This window comes from Lasioglossum baleicum, chromosome 5, assembly GCF_051020765.1.
Source record: "Lasioglossum baleicum chromosome 5, iyLasBale1, whole genome shotgun sequence".
Lineage (NCBI taxonomy): Eukaryota > Metazoa > Arthropoda > Insecta > Hymenoptera > Halictidae > Lasioglossum > Lasioglossum baleicum.
The window spans coordinates 2,481,899-2,502,257 of record NC_134933.1 but is presented as its reverse complement, the minus strand read 5'-3'; the positions used below and the strand labels follow the sequence as shown (position 1 = coordinate 2,502,257).

Sequence of the window (20,359 nt, the reverse complement as noted above, 5' to 3'; positions counted from 1 at the left end):
ATTAATTTGCAATTAAAGATCATGGCCGTTGAGAAAGTGAATAAAAGATGTCACCGTTGTTGTCGTTTGAAACTTTAATTGTCCATTTAGTTTCTTGCATAATAAACGAGCATCTTGCACTCATCTCAAAACCATATAATCATTTCTTTTTGTTACGTTCCGAGAACAGTTTGACGTTGGATATTAACGAACTTCCTGAGGCTGCCATACGTCTTGCACAATCATCATGATTAGATTTAATAGCAATCCACACTGGCATTGTCCACGTTGTACTTACACTTCATGTAGGTGAAGACAAGAACTGCATTTCCTCTTACTCTATTTCTTCTTCGCGTTATTCGTGCAATGGGTATCTGCAAGATTTTAAACGCACGTTTAAAAAATTATGCAATTGTGCAATTTGAAACAGTTCAGAGATTGAAATCATTTAACAATGTCGGTATATCATCTTCAATCTTGAACAGACATTGTTAATCAGTAGGCTGCGGATTTCATGCAATTATGACGAAAATGTTTAGGTGCATTTTGACGGAGACGTTATTTTCAATGAATTAAAATTATATATACGTAAGAAATAAATCTTTACTAATCAATTACTAAACATTTAAGAAATGAGGTATTACACTAACGAGCATAACTGATTCAACACACTTTAAATCAGAATAACTTTTTCATGAATGGACCAAAGGACTTCAATTTCTCTGTAAGGGTAGAAGAATTAGTTTAGTAAATAAGATCTAAAAAATATTTTGAAAAAAATGCATTTGGTCGGGATTGCGAATAAAAATAGTAAAAATTGATTTTTATTACTTTTTTAGCTGGGCCAATAACGAAAATTTAAAAGATGTGTTTGGTTAACTCGTCTAAATTATATACGCTCCGAAAATTTCATTGAAATCGGTTAATTGGTTTACAAACGTGGTAAAAAGGCTGCAAATCTTGAAAAATTGCAATTTTTACCACTTTTGATCGTTTATAACTCGTAAACCAATTAACCAATTTTGATGAAATTTTCGGAGCGTATATAATTTATACCATTTGTGACCAAACAGATCTTTTAAATTTTCGTTATTGGCCCAGCTAAAAAAGTAGTGAAAATCAATTTTTACTATTTTTTTCGCAATCCCGACCAAATGCATTTTGTCAAAATATTTTTTAGACCTCATTTACTAAACTAATTCTTCTAGCCTTACAGAGAAATTAAAGTCCTTTGGTCCATTCATAAAAAAGTTATTCTGATTTAAAGTATGTTGAATCAGTTATGCTCGTTAGTGTATATCAGTTTCATATCCATAAAATGAAACAAATCATTGTGTACAATGGAATTATTCTGGGTCGGAACAAATGTTTAATTTTCAAGTTAAAACAGCCCCGACTGCAAAGGGTTAAAAAAAGTTATCGTCATTTTAAGAGTGTCCGTTTATTAATGGGAGTTATTGTATGACAATTGTAAATCTGGGAATTCTCTCGAACGAACGAACGAACGAAATTGAATCGCAGCGATTACGTGCACTCCCGATCGCTCGCTGCCGCGGACGGTTAGTGTACTCCGCTAATTGCACGCGGCATGATTTGATGGGCCGCTGGAAAAATGCGCTCCAGACAAACCGGTGAATTTATGTATTCATAAAAGCAAGGCCGGTCTGTTCGACGCCCCGCCGATAAATAGAAAACGATAACGAACCGCGCGATGATATTTTATACGCGCGATCCCACGTGCCCGGAACCGGACAGGTGGAATTGGAAACCGAGTTCATTCCGTCAGGTATATTTCACGCGATCCCGGCTACACCGTTCCGATGTTTGATATTGATATTTTTTGTCCAATTCTTTCTTTCGCACGAATGTTCACGCTCGAACATATTTGATCGCTCGTGTACACTTACAACTAGACATCTGACATTCATGCAAAATAAAATTGTCCTACATAGATGATGGGAAGCAGAAATTCAATCAAAATTAATTTCACCCTTTACATAATTACACTGTCCAACAAATTTCAACTTTTTTTATGTTTCCAATATACTGTTGGGTTTAAACATGTTTAAACAATCACAATATATTAGTATTGGGTAACACTGGATTCAGGAAAGTCTGTAGAATCTTTTGCTGTAAAGAATAATTCAATATCTTTTATAATAACATCACAATATTTGTTTAAAGTTGAAAAATACGTTTTTGTTCAGTCATGTTTCTCAGAAACTGTGCGCATAGGAAAAAATTAACCCAGAGATTTTAGATTGATTGTAACATTGTAAAGATGTTTCATTAGTTAAGTATTTTAGAATAATAAAAATTTAATTTCGTGGATCTGCGTTTTTACTCTGATAAAATGCAAGCCTGTTAAGCAATACCTAATCTTATAATTATGAAAAAGGTATTTTTTTATTTCTATAATGCAATATATTATTTCGGTGGGTCTGTAAGACCCCACCTTACCACTTACGATACATTTTCCCACCTTACCAACGCTGGATTAAGGGCAGATTCGGAATCAGCGCAAAAAAGTCTATAAGATCCACCCAACAGTATATTGAAAACATTTTTGGTGGTGGACAGTGTTATCTTGGTACCTTGGAAATGATAATGTTCTTAGATTCTTCCAGGTACGCGTATACGTATATTTCGGACCTTGTGTGACCGTGATGGTCATTATGATGGTAATTGTGCATAAAAGGTCCCACCCCACCGATTTCGATGATTATTTAATATGTTGTCAGGGTGAAGATTCTGAACAACTTTTTCCTGTACATGTAACCGCCGCTCAGCCTTAGTTTTTGAGAGATTTGTGAAAAACTGCAGCTACTACTACATTTAATTTTGCCTATACGTGCACGCCCGTGCTGTGCGTATGCTTCAGCATGATGCGACCGCTCGTCAACTGTTTCTGCAGATATATCACTACAATCGTCGGACGATCCGATATACCGCGTGAACTTTTTAAATCATATGATGATGAAGAATGACTACATATTATATTATGGCGACACCACACACACCCACCCAGTGCTTAACACGCACCCAATGTTTCTAAAAAGAAGGTTTACGGTAAGAAATTAACATTTGTGCACATTTTCAATATCATATTCGTAATCAGCACGTGAAAATACGTAAGAATCTTGAGTATAATTTAGAAACAGTGGGTGCGTGTTAAGCACTGGGTGGGTGTGTGTGGTGTCGTCGTAATATGATATGTACTCATTCTTCATCATCATATGATTTAAAAAATTCAATAATAATAATAATAATAATAACAACAACAACAACAACAACAACAACAACAACAACAACAACAACAACAACAACAACAACAACAACAACAACAACAACAACAACAACAACAACAACAACAACAACAACAACAACAACAACAACAACAACAACAACAACAACAACAACAACAACAACAACAACAACAACAACAACAACAACAACAACAACAACAACAACAACAACAACAACAACAACAACAACAACAACAACAACAACAACAATAACAATAACAATAACAATAACAATAACAATAACAATAACAATAACAATAACAATAACAATAACAATAACAATAACAATAACAATAACAATAACAATAACAATAACAATAACAATAACAATAACAATAACAATAATAATAATAATAATAATGTTTACCCCGACACGAGCACTTCGTTTAAATCGGGTATGAAGGGTTGGATCAGTCCGGTAGTGGAGAAAGTGTAAAGGGGTGAATTAAAACCACTGGTTTAAACAAGGAAGCCGGGTTTCTGCGACTTCTAGATCACTTTTAATAACAATTTTACACACGCGATACCAATAGTTGACAATTGAGATGTCGTTTCGGAGGAACGACTCACTAGTCTCGTTTCGGAGGAACAGAGATCTCTTAGTCAACAAACTCGACTGTTACGGATCGGGGTCCTCGCGTAATACGTGGGCATCCCCACCATACTCTCATACAGGAGCTCGTTCGAAATCGTTCAAATTGAACGCGAACGGTAAAGACAATAGCACGAGACGAGACGGTAGCACATTGCTTTGGACGTATTTACAATCGCGTGTCAAACAATACCGCCCGCCTTGCGCGACCGCGCAACCGAATATATGAAAGGAACGAGCTCCACCCACTCATTCTCTCAGTCACCCTACATTCACTCATTCTTTTGTGCATTCACGCGTGCCACACACCCGTATTATGGTACATCGTACTAAACCTTTTACAAACTTTAATTAATTTACCGGTAATTTACATAACCGCGTAATAGGTCGACGGTAACAAGAGGTTTTCGTCTGCACTTGTACTATGCGGGTGTTGCCTGCGTTATCTGGGAAGGTTTTTATAATCCTGCCCATTTCCCACCGGTTCGGGGGTAAAATAGGGGTTTCGACGAGCACGACGTCGTCGATGGACAACTGGTCCTTTTGGTCTCGCCATTTGTATCGTGACTGTAGCTCTTGAAGGTACTCGCGTGACCATATCTTCCACAAGCGTTCGTGGAAGTTTTGAATCTGCTGCCATCTCGACAGATGCGAGATTGGCTCTTCGGCTACCGATGGAATTGGTCGCGAATTCAATGGGCCGCCCGTTAGAAAATGCCCTGGAGTTAATATTTCCAAACATTCTGGATCGTCTCGCACCCGGGTGATCGGTCGGGAGTTCAGCGTGGCCTCGACCTTGCAGAGTAACGTTGTAAACTCTTCGGCGGTTGGCGTGAAGCATCCCATGATACGCCGAAGATGGTGTTTTACAGAGCGGACGGCCGCCTCCTGCATGCCTCCGTGATGCGGTGCTCCAGGGGGGTAGAAGGACCATTGAATGCGCAGATCACCGCAGTGCTTCTGTAATTCTGACGATTCGGTGATCGTGGAAAAATCTTGCGCGAGCTCCCGTGCCGCTCCGATGAAGTTTGTTCCGTTGTCGCTTGTTATGGTTTTCGGTATCCCGCGACGAGAAATGAATCGATCGAGGGCAGCGAGGAATGCTGCCGTAGAGCCCTCGTGGACCAACTCTAAATGTATTGCTCGAGTTGCCAAGCAAACAAATACGGCGATATAAGCCTTGTGCGATTTCTTTCCGCGACCCGCAGCATCGCGTACTAAATACGGTCCCGCGTAATCTATCCCGATGTTGAGAAACGGGGTGGATGGTCGACAGCGGGAAGGCACGAGGTTTTGCATAATTTGCGTGGACATTTCCGCCCGCCATCGTGCACATTTCACGCATTGGTGGATGATTCTTCGCGCTGCATCGCGGCTGCCCAATATCCAGTACTTCTGTCGAGCAGTGTACACGGTCAATTGCGTTCCGCCGTGTAGAGAAAGCAGATGTGCGTCGCGTAAGATTAGCTCCGAGATTCTATGTTTCGGTAAAATTCTGGGATGTTTAGTTTCCCAAGGTAGGAAAGAATTTTGCAGCCTTCCTCCTACACGCAAGATGCCGAACTGATCAATGAAGGGGTTCAAAGGGGTAAGCAATGATCGCTTATCCAACGGTTTTGACTCTTTGAGCCTGCTGATTTCCGATCGGAACGCATGGGCTTGTACGTGGCGTACGATGCTTCGCTCCGCCTCGTGTAATTCGGACGCGGTGAGGTAAACGCGGGACGCGTGGCTTCTCGAACGCGTTCTATTTACAAATCGTCTGACATAGCCGAATACGCGGATGAGACGAGACCAGCTGGAAACTTGATCTAGAGCGACCCATGGCTCGCCGCTTGTTGTCAGGTGAACAGCTGATTTGTTTTGCCCTTCTTGCGTCTCGTACACTTGCTGGAGCGGCCACCGTTCCTCTCTCTCCCGCATCCATGGTGGTCCCTCGATCCATAACGGCGACGATAATAAATCCTCTGCCTTTGCACCGCGCGAATTCAAATCAGCAGGATTAAACTGCGTCGGCACGTGCTTCCAGATAGCCGATGGGAGCGTCGAGTGAATTTTTGACGTACGATTGGCCACCGTGGTCTTCCACGTTGCGGGATGTTTCCTCAGCCAGGCGAGGACTATCGTAGAGTCGGTCCAACATATAATGCGGTCTGCTGAGACAGAGATGGACTTGGTGACGTACTCCATCATCTCCGCCAGCATTACCGCTCCGTTCAATTCGAGGATTGGAATTGAACGGGTTTTAATCGGCGCTACTCGCGACTTCGCGGCGAGTAACGTGGTGAATGTATCGCCACTGAGGGACGACACGCGAGCGTAGATAGCACAGGAAAATGCTGCGCTGGAGGCGTCACTAAATCCGTGCAACTGCACTTGCGTCGAATCGGGACCGTACTTTATCCAGCGAGGAACTCGCAAGGAGTTTAATGCACGCCAATCTGAGCAGAATGCGTTCCAGCTATCCTGCGTCTTGTCGGATACGTGGTCCTCCCAATGAATCTTCTCGAGCCATTGCTGCTGCATTAGAATTTTCGCGCGTATGATTATCGGTGATAACCAACCTAGAGGGTCGAACAACTTTGATATCTCCGACAGGAGTTCGCGCTTGGTCATCTTTCCTTCGCGTATGGCGAACTGCTGCAGGTTGAAGTAAAAGGCGTCGTCCGATGGAATCCAGTTGACTCCTAGAACCTTGAGCTCCGACTCGTGGAATATCCGCAGGTCGACCGCGTGTGAATGTTTAGTCTCCGGGATGTTCCTAAGGACTTGCGAGTCGTTCCCGGCCCATTTTCGAAGATGGAAGCCACCTCGTGCAAGTAACTGACATACTTGCTGCCGCGTTTGTTCAAGCAGCCGCTTGTCCACTGCCCCCATGAAAACATCGTCCACGTAGATGCTGGTTTCGAGTATCGGAGACGCGAGAGGGAAGTTCGCTCCTTCGAGGTGATTAATCTCCCTAATAACGCGCATCGAGAGATACGGGGCGCAGGCGGTGCCGTAGGTTACCGTATTCAACTCATACGCTTCGATTTCGGCAGACGATTCATTTTCCCATAATATGCACTGGTATTTCCTATCATCTGGATGTACAATAATTTGGCGGAACATCTTCTCGATGTCCGCGACCAGTACATATTGGTGGAGGCGCCAGTCTAGCAGGATCTTCGAGATCTCCAATTGTAGTTTTGGCCCTACGTGAAGTAGGTCATTAAGGGAGTAACCGCTAGTTGTTTTACTCGACGCATTGAAGACGACGCGCAGCTTCGTAGTCAAACTCTCTTCCCGAACGACCGCGCGATGTGGGATGAACGTCCTTGTGACGACAATCGGTGAAAATCGCGTCATGTGGCCGAGCGATTCGTATTCCCGTACGAAGGTCGTGTATTCGTCTTGGATCTTCTTGTCGCGTTGTAGTTTCGACGTTAATCGGCGGAGGGACGCAGCGGCTCCACGGAACGAATCTCCGAGGAGATCGTCCGGTTCCCGTCTGTTGAACGGTAACCGTACTATGAACCGACCTGTCTCGTCCCGCGTATAGGATTGGGCAAAGTGCTGTTCGCATAGGTTTTCCTCCGTAGTAAGGGGGCGCGACGCGGGTACAGCTTCCGTTTCCCAAAACCGCGACAAAGCCTTTTCGAGCGGATCCTCTGTAACCCCGTGATGCAGAGTCACCGTGGGGTGCGAGACGCTCGTCCCTGATGTACTGCCAGACAAGATCCATCCAAGCTCTGTATTCTGGGCAACCGGACCGCTTTTGGGCGACCGACGGATGCCAGGTCGAAGTATCTGGCTGAAGAGTTCGGCTCCCAGCAACAATTCGATTCTTTGATTCGATGCGGGGTTGGGATCGGCTAGCTTGAGGTTCGCGAACGCCCGGTAATTCCCTACATTAATCGGGGGTGGAACGTATTGCGAAATGTTCCGTACTAGAAACGCACGTGTAGAGGCGACCGGTTTCGAGTGAGCGGCCCCTCCTATCCGAATAAACGTGCTGTAGTCTATGGTGCTCGCATGCTCCCCGCCGAGCCCAGTTACGCTTATGGGCGAACGAACCTGTTTCAAGCGCAAGCTCTGGACTAAATTAGTCGAAATGAACGACGACTGGGAGCCTTGATCAATTAACGCGCGCGCTAATCGCGACCGGCCGTCCGGTGAGAAAACGGTTACTAGAGCTGTGGCTAGTAGGACAACCTTCCCGACATTCGGAGCAGCTTCGGCGAAATGTGTGGCAACGTTATCGCAGGTATCCTGATAGCTTGACGGGCGCACTTCGCTAGTAGTCGCCGCTGTCGTCAGCAATGATCGCGAAGGGCCATTAGTTGGTTGTTTAACAGTGTTCGCGCGCGATGGTGGATTCCTGTTCGGTCGCGACGGTGCTTTGCTTTGTCCCTGATTCTCCGTTCGGTGGAGTAGCGTGTGATGCTTCGCGTGACATTCTCTGCAGACGTTCGGACTCGCACAGATCGACACGGTATGGTCTGAGCTGAGGCAGTTAATACATACGCGCTGATCCTTCAGAAAGTCGAAGCGTAGGAGCGGGGACAGTCTTCGAAACGCTTTGCATTCTCGGATGGAATGCAATTCGGAACACATTAAACACGGCGCGGGCGAGCGACCCGACTCTTCTATTACGTGGGCGGTGGATCTCGGGCGCGTCAGACTCGATTGCTGCACGAGCGCCGCGGGTTTCGGCTTTGACTGTTGTTTCGCTTCCAACGCCGCGGCTTTCTTCAGCATGAATTTTTCCAAGGTTTCGTAGCTCGGATAAGTTCTAGTATCGCCGATGTGGTCGCTCCACTTTTGATTTAACTCGCTATCGAAGGTACTCGTTATCATGTAGACGAGAAAATCTTGGTCGGAGGGATGCCCGAGTTTTCGTAGAGCTTCTAACGTATTACGATAGTGAACGGTAAACTGCTTTAAGGAATCGAGCTGATCGTGCTTAATCGACTTTACTGCACACAATTTATGCAATAAAGCTTGAACAACTATCCGTTCATTATCGTACGTTTCGCGAAGGCGATTCCACGCAATTTCGAAATTCGCGTCGATTACATCAAGATTCTCGACGGCGGCGAGAGCTTCACCCTTTAACGCGCTAAGCAGATACTCAAGACGCGACACGTCGGTTAGTCTACTGTTTTTCAGAATCGCGGAACTAAATCTGGATTCAAACGATTTCCATTTCGCTAGATCCCCGTCGAACGTGGGAAGCTCCACCTTCGGAAGTTTAACTGGAACTGTTCCACTTACCGGGGGTGAGGGATCCAAAACGGAGGAACTTGCCGCGGGAGGCGTCATCGGGATGGTCAAGCGTCCGATGTGCTCCTTGAAATAGTCCCATCCTTCCTCGTGTATGTCATCCATGCGGTCCATCTGGTTAGATGTGAAGTACGGAACGTCCTCCTTCTTCCTGTCGGCCTTCCTGGCAGCTTGCAGAAACGCATTCAGCTGCTTGATCTCGTACCAGGTATCCTCGAACAGTTTGAACCTGTCTTCTAGATACCGGAGGGTGTAGTTGGCCTCTCCTTTCTTCTTTGTATTAATTAACGCCTTCTTAAGAGAGACGCAGGCTTGCAACTGCCTTTCCAACGCGGTTTCGAAAGATTCCGTTACATTCAAATCCATCGCAACGGTTGGTGTCTGTTTGAGGTTGCCGCGTAGTCAAAGTCACCCGGTCTTGTTGACGCCGGTGTTCGAATTTTACCGGTTTTCACGGTAGAAACCAAAGTCCACTTTCGCACTTTACCACTTAATTACCGTAGATCCGGCTCGAAGGACCAAATTGTTTACCCCGACACGAGCACTTCGTTTAAATCGGGTATGAAGGGTTGGATCAGTCCGGTAGTGGAGAAAGTGTAAAGGGGTGAATTAAAACCACTGGTTTAAACAAGGAAGCCGGGTTTCTGCGACTTCTAGATCACTTTTAATAACAATTTTACACACGCGATACCAATAGTTGACAATTGAGATGTCGTTTCGGAGGAACGACTCACTAGTCTCGTTTCGGAGGAACAGAGATCTCTTAGTCAACAAACTCGACTGTTACGGATCGGGGTCCTCGCGTAATACGCGGGCATCCCCACCATACTCTCATACAGGAGCTCGTTCGAAATCGTTCAAATTGAACGCGAACGGTAAAGACAATAGCACGAGACGAGACGGTAGCACATTGCTTTGAACGTATTTACAATCGGGTGTCAAACAAATAATAATAATAATAATAATAATAATAATAACAACAACATTGATGTATTTTTTCTTAACTAATCATTAATGTTTCATTACTACATTGTCCAGTCCAAGTTTCGCATCCATACCTTTTACGAATCAAAAGTTACGAGGCAATGTCGAACGATCCTCGACGGAACGGGGGCGGTAAAATGGAGGAGCGGTCTCGTCCTCGGTCACTATACAACTCGGAACCACGGCACGGCGTACCGTTCGCTGCACACGAAGATCGAGTGTCCCGGTCGTGGATCTTGTGGCGTAATCCTCGTCAAAAAAAGAAGCCCCGACAATCGAAAGATGTCCGATCGGCGAGCTTCGAGTGCCGGCATCACCGGAAAGGGTATAGCCGGATAAGATAGTCAAAAATGCCCTTGAACCGAATTTTATCGACGATGTGCCATTCGATAGAGCACCAAGAAAAAACATACTGTGCAAAATTTCAACCCTGTATCTCGATCGGGAGGGTAGTTATGGGGTAAAATCGAAAAATCAGTTTTTGGCCTATTTTCCCTAGTTAATGACGTTTAGAAATTCTGAAAAAAATCTGACACATGTCAAGAACCCAAATACATACTTTGCAATTAGTTTCAGACTTTTAAAATGGAAATCCTGCTTGTAAAAAATCAAAAACCTCAAAAAAATCGAAAAAATGCAGATTTCACATGGAAGTTCTCGAGTGTCCACTTTTATATTTTTACAGTAGCAGTATATTGTTATAAGTATTGTTCATGAATTTTTTCAGATTTTTCGGTTTGGTGCGCCGTTGTTAAAAAAAATAAAAACCGATTTTTTCGACGTTTTTTCCGCGAAGAACTAAGCTAACCTTAAAATTGTTACGTTCTATTTATTCTGTAAGTCTATCAGGCTCTGATAAACCTTGAGCATTCTACAGAAGTAATTAAAAAATGAAATCAACTTAATTAATATTTCTACAGTATAATCATTACATCTAGAAATATAAATCACGTTTCCAACAATTCAGTTGGCTCAGTGTGCATTCGACACTGTTTGGCTGGACGGACTTTTCTTCAAACTAATCAAAAAGAATTTCCCACCTCACCTCATAAAAATGCTATGGAGCATGACCCATAACAAAACATTCAAGGTGTCCGAAGGGCAAAACTCCTCCTCCATAGTATTTACAGTACAAAACGGACTACAACAGGGTGCCGTAAATTCCCCCATCCTGTTTAGCCTATACCTAAGCGACCTTCTTATAATGTTCAACCTGAAGGAGGACAACCGCAAAGGCGCCATAGCATACGCGGACGACCTTTTATCATACATTATCGATAATAGACCGTCAATAATTAAAAAGAAACTACAAGAATTGTTTGACAAAATACAGGACTACTTTCACACATGGAAACTTAAAATCAACGTTAATAAATGCGAGACAATACTTTTCAGACCAACTCTTTCAAAAAACTCAGACGCAAATAATGACGTACGTACGAACGCCAAACTCTTCCACATACAAGACAACAGAGACACAAACTTAAAAATACCACACAAAAAGGTCGTCCTATATTTAGGAGTATACTTAGACTTTAAGCTTCATTTCAACGAACATGTACAAATACAAATCGAAAAAGCTCAAAAGGCAGTCGCAGCGAACAAGCGGATTTTCTACTCCAAATACCTTGACAAAGAAGTTAAACTTCTTTGTTACAAACTACTAATCAGACCGATACTCACCTACGGAATACCTATCTGGTATAACATCAGCGCCAGTACGATGGAGAAAATCCGCTTGTTCGAACGAAGATGCCTCAGAGCCTGTTTGAACGCGTATAAAACCCCGGAATCAAACTGTACAAAATATTACACCAACCACGCACTGCTAAAAAAATCAAAAACAATGCGCATAGACCTATTCATGCTAAAGACCACAAGAAATCACTGGGCAAACACAAGAAACGTAGATAACAACAGCCTCATTTTCAGCTCTACCTTTCCGAACCCCCAATATTTAGAAAAAACAAGATTCACAGGATACACACCACCGGAAGCTTTCATACACCTTGACTCCGCTGGTCTCATACAAAACACACACGGATATCCAATTATATATCACTACAACCGAAAAAACTTCAACAAAACAATAACATACAACAGCAACATAAACATACACGGCCCAGAAATGAGATTTCTATATAAACTAACAGAATTCGATACAGAAAACGACCACAGGAAAAACACTAAAAGATACTGGTGGCTCGTCCCATCAACATAACTCAAACACATTACACACATATAATATATAAAAAAAAAAAAAAATTGTAATGCTCAGTTATACATAAGTTTAAGTTAACTCTAAGACACACTCCCAGCGCTTTTGATTCAGATTTTTCAGGGCCAAGCACTTCAATAAAAATAAAACCATTAACGGGTTGACACACCAATGATTATTGTATAGTCAGACATTAAAAAAAAGAATTAATCAAGTAAAAAAAATGTATACCTATGCCGGGAGCGAACCTAGCATAGGCCGGTCCACAATCGAACGCCTAATTTTTTTTTTTTAAAAGCTTTATTCAGGAAACAATGATAAACAAGATTGCACATTGTTACATGTAGAGAATATACTACAACACATATCGGAGACAAAAAAAATATATAAACGAGTTGAATGGTCAATATAATTTAACGCTCACAACCACTTTAACTTATTCTATGTCTTAAAGGCTGGTCTTATACATAACTATAACTATTTTTTAGCATTATCCATAATTCTGGATTCTTTTTTTTGCGTATTCTAATTCTTCCGTAAAAAAAAAGATAACAGGAAAAAGACGGAATTTTAATTTCTTAACCTCTATGTATCGGGTTGCGGGATATATACATATATACAGAACAATGCGGATAACTTATCTGACTACCACTTGCACACTATTATTTACATACTCATTCATTCATTCATTCAATCTTGTACTTTTTGATATCTATATATGGTATACTAAAGATGTAGATCTAGATCTAGATCTAGATCTAGATTATCTTATTTATATATATTTAGTAACAAACTTTAGCTGTCGCAGCCTGCATCAGTCTTATTATTTACTCGCTTTTTAGCCACCAATATATTTTGGTGTTTTTGTAGTATTTATCTTCGATATCTCTCTTAGGGAGAGACATATTATAGACTAGTTTTGATCTGAGAGAAAGGTCATTGCTGTTAGGATTATGTGGATATAGGATCCTTTTATCACTAGATTTCCTCTCTATATGGTATATAATAGGTATATTATTTGAATCTGTGATTCTACCCGTTTTGTCTAATAATAGGAAAGCTTCTGGAGGGATATTTCCAGTATTGCACGTTCTTGTGTAATATTCGTCATTTGGGTATAGCGAACTAGAAATTAAATTGTTGTTTCTTATATGTCTAATTTTTGCAAAATAATCTCTATTTAATTTTATCATAAAGCTATCTATCCTTGGTATATTTGCCGTGTCATATAGTTTTTACATGTTTCGAATTTTTTGAAATTCGATTCTCTACTCCTATATACACGCGTACACGCTCTTAGACATTTACGTTCGAATTTTCTAATAGATTCTATTATATGTGGGCTCGTGTTAAACCAAATAGGGCAACCATATGAGATTATAGGTCTGATCAAGAGCATGTAACATAATTTTTTAATTTGCGGATTTAGGTAATCGGAATGGAATATTTTGCTGTTAGCCATGAATGCTTTTCTAGCTTTTTCCATTTGTATTTTTATGTGTTCGTTTAGTATTATTCGGTTATCTAAGTAAATTCCGAGGTATCGTACTAGATTTTTGTGCGGAACTGTTGTATCGTCAATTTTTATCTGGAATGATTTGTAGGAGTTTCTAAAAGTTTTGCTCTGTTTGTCTATTTTTGGCCTGAATAAAATAGTTTCGCATTTTGTTGGGTTTATTTTTAACTTCCAGGTTTTATAGTATTCATTTATTTTGTTAACTATTGATTGCATTTTGGCTTGGAGATTTTTGACGTTTTTTCCTGTAATGTATATTATTAAGTCATCTGCGAAAAATATGACTTTTATGTCTGTTGAATCCGGTATATCAAATAGGTTCGGAATTTCTGCATTGAAAAAGTTAAAAAGAATCGGAGCTGTAACTGAATCGAACGCCTAACGCACTGAGCCAACTGAATTGTTGGAAACGTGATTTATATTTCTAGATGTAATGATTATACTGTAGAAATATTAATTAAGTTGATTTCATTTTTTAATTACTTCTGTAGAATGCTCAAGGTTTATCAGAGCCTGATAGACTTACAGAATAAATAGAACGTAACAATTTTAAGGTTAGCTTAGTTCTTCGCGGAAAAAACGTCGAAAAAATCGGTTTTTATTTTTTTTAACAACGGCGCACCAAACCGAAAAATCTGAAAAAATTCATGAACAATACTTATAACAATATACTGCTACTGTAAAAATATAAAAGTGGACACTCGAGAACTTCCATGTGAAATCTGCATTTTTTCGATTTTTTTGAGGTTTTTGATTTTTTACAAGCAGGATTTCCATTTTAAAAATCTGAAACTAATTGCAAAGTATGTATTTGGGTTCTTGACATGTGTCAGATTTTTTTCAGAATTTCTAAACGTCATTAACTAGGGAAAATAGGCCAAAAACTGATTTTTCGATTTTACCCCATAACTACCCTCCCGATCGAGATACAGGGCTGAAATTTTGCACAGTATGTTTTTTCTTGGTGCTCTATCGAATGGCACATCGTCGATAAAATTCGGTTCAAGGGCATTTTTGACTATCTTATCCGGCTATACCCTTTGATATTTATCCGTAATACCCGGCCGATATCGCTATCGGGTCCAACGATAGACTTTCAATCGAGTGTTCTCAGGCCGGCAGACTGATCGGTCTTCCGGAACCGATCGAGACGGATCGCGCGGAGATCCAGCAGGAAGAACAGAGCCGAGTGTCGTTATCGTTGGTTAGCGATCTTGTTGGACCGCGATCGTAAGCGGCGTCGAGTATCATTGCAGACTGAAGGCAAGCCTCGCGAATGCTCGAGAATGGATTCCGCTGCTCTTCTCTGTTGCTTTGAAACATATCAATCCATTCCCTCTCTATTATGTCACGAATATCTGCATTATCCTTCATTCTTGGGTGTGTCCCAAACAATAATCTAAATGGCGTTGTACCGATGCTTCTATGAGGTGTTGCATTTAAAAATTTCTGAGTAGTGTCCAAATAGCGATACCACTCATCCGGTTTGGGCGCAGACAACTTTGTCACCATTGGTATAAGTGTCCTATTTACACGCTCTACCTGTACATTAGCTCTTGGCATTCCTGTCGTTATGAGACTGTGCTCTATTGCTTCTGATTTGCAATATTCTCGAAAATCATTCGAAGTAAAAGCAGTACCACGATCAGAGATAATTTTCCGAGGATTTCCAAAAATTGCTGATTGTTTCTTTAAACGTTCTACTACTTCGGAGGTAGCTGTAACGGACCTAACCTAAACAGTTCGATTTAATTATTTATAAGAGTCGCGACCTCGTATTAGAGTAGAGGATCGACATTGCGGGACCAGTATCGCACGGAGCATACGACCATTAAATTCCAGAGATACTTAATATTACTTTAGAGTTTTTGATACCGTCAAAATTGTGGAGCATAGTGAAAGTATAAATATAATGTTTCTGTTATTATTTATACTTTGTGACGTTGCAAGCCTGCGACGTCACTTCTCCGTTTGAGAAACGGTCAATAACCGTATCGGGAGTGGACCGGACCGACCGTTAGTGATTACGGAAACCACCCGCAAGATTGAGCGCTCCTTAAGGAAGTTATTAAGATCGAAGATCGCTCCTAATGCCATCTGTTACACGCGCCGAGAGTGGCCACTTTCAGGAACGTGCCTAGGGAGCGACAAATACCGACAATGCGCCCCGCATCATAGGATCAGCCGACGACGAACTATTGGCCATAATCAAAAACATTCCGGATCCGGAGAAGTAGCTAATAAACTCGGAGGCGACGATCTGGGACAAAGGAGCCGCCACTGCAGGTCAGCAGCTATTTGGTGGTCCCGCCGTCGTCTCACCTGGCTACAGACGGCTCCGGCAGGGTGGTGCGGAGGAGCGCCTCGGAGGATTAATCCTCCCCGGTCGTCGTAAGACGATCGGTAGTTGGTGTTGGAAAGGTCGGGGGCCCGACGACCTGTTCGGATAATTCGATCCTGCGGCTAGTCGTAGTCGCGTTGCGGGTGCGCCCCTAGGGAATTTCGGTAGGGCGAAAGGAGTGGGGAGATCGAGAATCGAAGCGCTCCGTCGAGGCAAATCCGCGGATCACTGTCGCGCTGGTTATCGAGTAGACGAGTCGTTTCCATAGATCCATCGAACTTCCGAGGTCCGAATTCCGTAGTACAACGGACACGCGACGCGGGTGGTTATTTCCGAGCGAGCGTAGGAACCGAAGGCAGAATTACCGGCCTGAAGTAGGAGTCCGGCGAGCCTACGTCTACCACGGTAAGTCGACAAGTGATCCTCGGTCGTATTTTAGTGTTGGCTCGATATTTAGTGCGAGGACGAGGCGAGTGCGTATCGTCCTCGAACAATTGGTGATAGCCGAGGCATTTGGCCTCGTGCTTGGTGCTCGCGTTCTCTTGGAGAACGCTGTGAGCCTTTTCGAGCAGTCTCCCCTTCGATTCGTCGGAAGTCTTCCTTAAGGAGCCGCGTCGGAAAAGGATAGTTTCGATATTAGCGAATTCGGTAAAGTACCGTTCAGAGCGCTCGTCAATCTCGCGACAGTCCGTCGAAACTGCGCCGTACATCTGCGTCCCGCGAATTCTCGTCTCTCGCGAGACTTGAATTGTACCGTCGTACCGTACTTTCTAGAATCGCGAAATCTCGACTAACGCGCTCCGCGATCGAAGATCCATCGCAAAAGTGTATTAGGAGCGCGGGCTCCCGGGTTGCGGCCACGTGGCCGCCCACCTGTAATTTATCATTTGACACCGAATAAATTAGTTCGAGCCATAATCGTTTCGAGTTTATGTCCGACCTGCAAGAAACGTCCTGCCGCGAGGGCTGTCCCCGTTATCCACTGTGTCCGAACTTCTGGCCGTTCGTGTCGTAGAATTCTGTCGGCGATTGCGAGAAGAGTCGAAGCTCGTGTTCGACTTCCGCGAACACGAGACTTTGGTGTTCTTTAGTGCGGTACTTCCGAGTACCTGGCGCCCGAACAATTGTTCAGTTAGTGTTCCCTTCAAGTATTCTCGTCAATCGCATTTGTCCCGAGAGGACCGCGTCCGCGCGGCAGCGCACGGCCCGTCCTCAGCGACTGTAAATTCTCGGGGTTGACCCCTTTCGCCGGTCAGAAAGCCGAGCGAAAAGAGGCAACGTCAAAACTTATACGTATTTGTTTGTTTGGGTGTCTTTGAGACCGTGGACAAAATTAAGTGAACGCGCGGAGGACATTCCGTGTTGGGACGGGAAAAAAGTAGTTGTAAGTTTTCTATTATATTCTAGTCAATGAATTACACAATATCGATGTTTGTTTAGGTTATTAGATTTGGTCATGCATAGGATCCAATGTGTATGAAAATGGATCAAGTTCTCTATAATATTGCTGAAAAGGTTAAAAACTTTGCCATGATTTATTTAGTAGATATTACACAAGTAACTGACTTTAACAAAATGCAAGTATTCAAAACTGAACTATTTTTATGCATCAAATAGTCTTTATGTAACCGCAACCGCGAATAACTTGTTTAAATTAAAATTTCATATTATCAAAATTAATGTAAATTTTGCTTTTTGTAGGTACGAATTGTACGATCCTTGTACATTTATTTTTTTCTTTAGAAACAAGAGCATATAATGATTGATTTGGGGACAGGAAATAATAACAAAATTAATTGGATGCTAGAAGATAAACAAGAGATGATCGATATTATCGAAACAGTCTATACATAGAGGTGCCAGAAAAGGAAGAGATTTAGTTGTTTCGGCCAAAGATTATTCCACAAAATATCGTTACTAATTTAATAAAGCGACGGAGTTTGACGAAGATTTTCATTTCAACAATGTTGATTCGTTCGTAACATATCGTTAACATATCTACCTGACCAGCTAGATTTATGGAACCAATTGGTTTTTCATTTATTTCCTGCTTTAATAAAATATGCATGGAATTGTTATAATAATATCAATGATAAATATTGGAAGCATAAGTAGGAGGGGAGGAAATCTTAATAATTTTTGGATTATTCATTTATTTCATTTTTGATTATATATGTAGGATTTCCCTATTTTCACGATGTTGCGATCGAATTAAGTAATTAATCTACGCGGGCAGGGATAAATTAATGAGCCGACTCGTAACGAACATATACTATGATTTAATGAAAAATAAAATGATGGAACAAAGATATGGGTACAAAGATACAACCGTGTACGGCGACGACCGACGCGAGACTCCTCGAGATCGTCTCTCCTTCGCATTTTCTAACGACGTTGTTCGATTGTCTTTTGTCTCGACGTTATTCGTCTGTTTTTTCTCTGAACACGCGTTCCGCCTGTTCTTCGCGGGAAGCGCGTTTCGCCTGTTTTCGCTGGAATTTAGACATCCTGTAGAGCAGGCGTGGGCAATTTTGCCTCAATTGAGGCAAAACTGTCCCCACCGTAGCGCCCACTGTCCCCCACCAGCATCCGCCGTTACTATGTATACTCTATCCAACGAGAGAGCAGTACCGCGTGAAGACCAGTTTTCGTTTGTCGCTGCGCATCTTCGCCCTAATTGGTTCAAGAAAGTGGGGATGGGATAGTGGAGTGAGAGATGATAGGCTCGCTGCGCCCCCACCATCTTCCAAGCTGCGCGCAACGGTACTGTTCTATCGTTGGATATAGTTTAGGAAGGACGCGTTTCGCTTGTCGCAAGCAGTGCGCAGGCCTCGTGCATCGGAGCCACGAGGAGCGCCACCGAAAGGAAGCTTGGTGGGGGAAGCAGGCGTTTGAGGGGCTCCACCCGTGCCCACGCCTGCTGTAGAGGATATAAGATGATTCTTTTAAATAAATGACTTGTTACTTCTTTGAAATATTTATTTTGAATGAATTCTAATTTGTTATATAAATAGATATTTGTTGTTAAGTAACCAAAAACAAAATAAATCTTAACAAATTAATCAATACAGTAATCATTAACAGAAATTTACATTATCTTCAAATTTACATTAGAAATCTTCATTATCTACATATCTTCATTACCTACATCCGCCACAATCCCACACTCGGCCAGCCTGCAAATCTTCGGACCCCGAAGATGTACCCAGATACGACTTCATATAATCGGCCGCGGTCGACGTTATTCTCGGCCCTTCAGTTTCATCAATTCGCACGACTTCGTATCGATCATTCCGTTTAACTTTTACAACTTTGTACGGCCCTAAAAATTTCGGTTTAATTTTTAGTCCAGTTCCAAACTGCGTCCTTTGGATCGCTACTAAATCCCCTTCTTTATATTTAATCGCTTCTTTACATTTTCGGTTATGGCCGCGACGATTTTCCTCCTGAATCTTAATAATATTTTCGGTTGCCGCGCGCCTCAAACTATCACGGTTCGCATCGAACATCTCAACGGTTTCTTGTTCGATAAGCGATTTTTTTTCGTTAAGCCATTTTTTTGTATGTGTATATGTGCGTGTGTGTTTGTGGGCTAATATTGAAAATTTAAAAAATACGTTTTGCAGACCTGTGTCAATGATATGCATTACGAAAGTTTCATCGAAATCGTTCGACGTTGTAATGAGCTACAAACGTTCAAGGATGGTAAAAATTGCTGTTTTTCCCCACATCGACCGTTGCGATGAAACTTTAACGATGCATATCTTTGATACAGATCTACGAAACATTTTTATATTTTCAATGTAGGTCCACACAAACATACACACTCACTCACTCACTCACTCACTCATGCAACGGTCATTCATGTCGGTCCCTTAATGTGAAAAGATAATTACTAGATGTATCCCTAACATCAAAAGCCTCCCTTGTCGCGTTGCCTGTTCGATTGTTGTATGGCCGCCACGCAGGAACCGGCGGTTCTTCTTCTACCTGCACCCTGTCTGCTGGCGAAGACCTCTCATAGGCTCGTATGAAATTGAGCAATATGCACGCTGCCAATATATGAAAATCAGCATTTTCAGGCAAGGCCTGGATCCGCCTGTTAAATATGCGGAATTTCTGAGAAAGTATTCCAAAATTATTCTCCGCGACGCGCCGT

At 42.3% G+C, this 20,359-nt stretch overlaps 1 protein-coding gene across 1 annotated transcript; it reads right to left on the bottom strand.

Annotated features, from left to right (window-relative positions):
* Positions 1-4,227: 4,227 nt before the first annotated feature.
* LOC143208966 (uncharacterized) lies at positions 4,228-9,507 on the bottom strand. Its single transcript, XM_076423982.1, has one exon. The coding sequence runs from the start codon at positions 9,505-9,507 to the stop codon at positions 4,228-4,230; it is 5,280 nt and encodes a 1,759-aa protein (XP_076280097.1).
* Between the last annotated feature and the right edge of the window lie 10,852 nt (positions 9,508-20,359).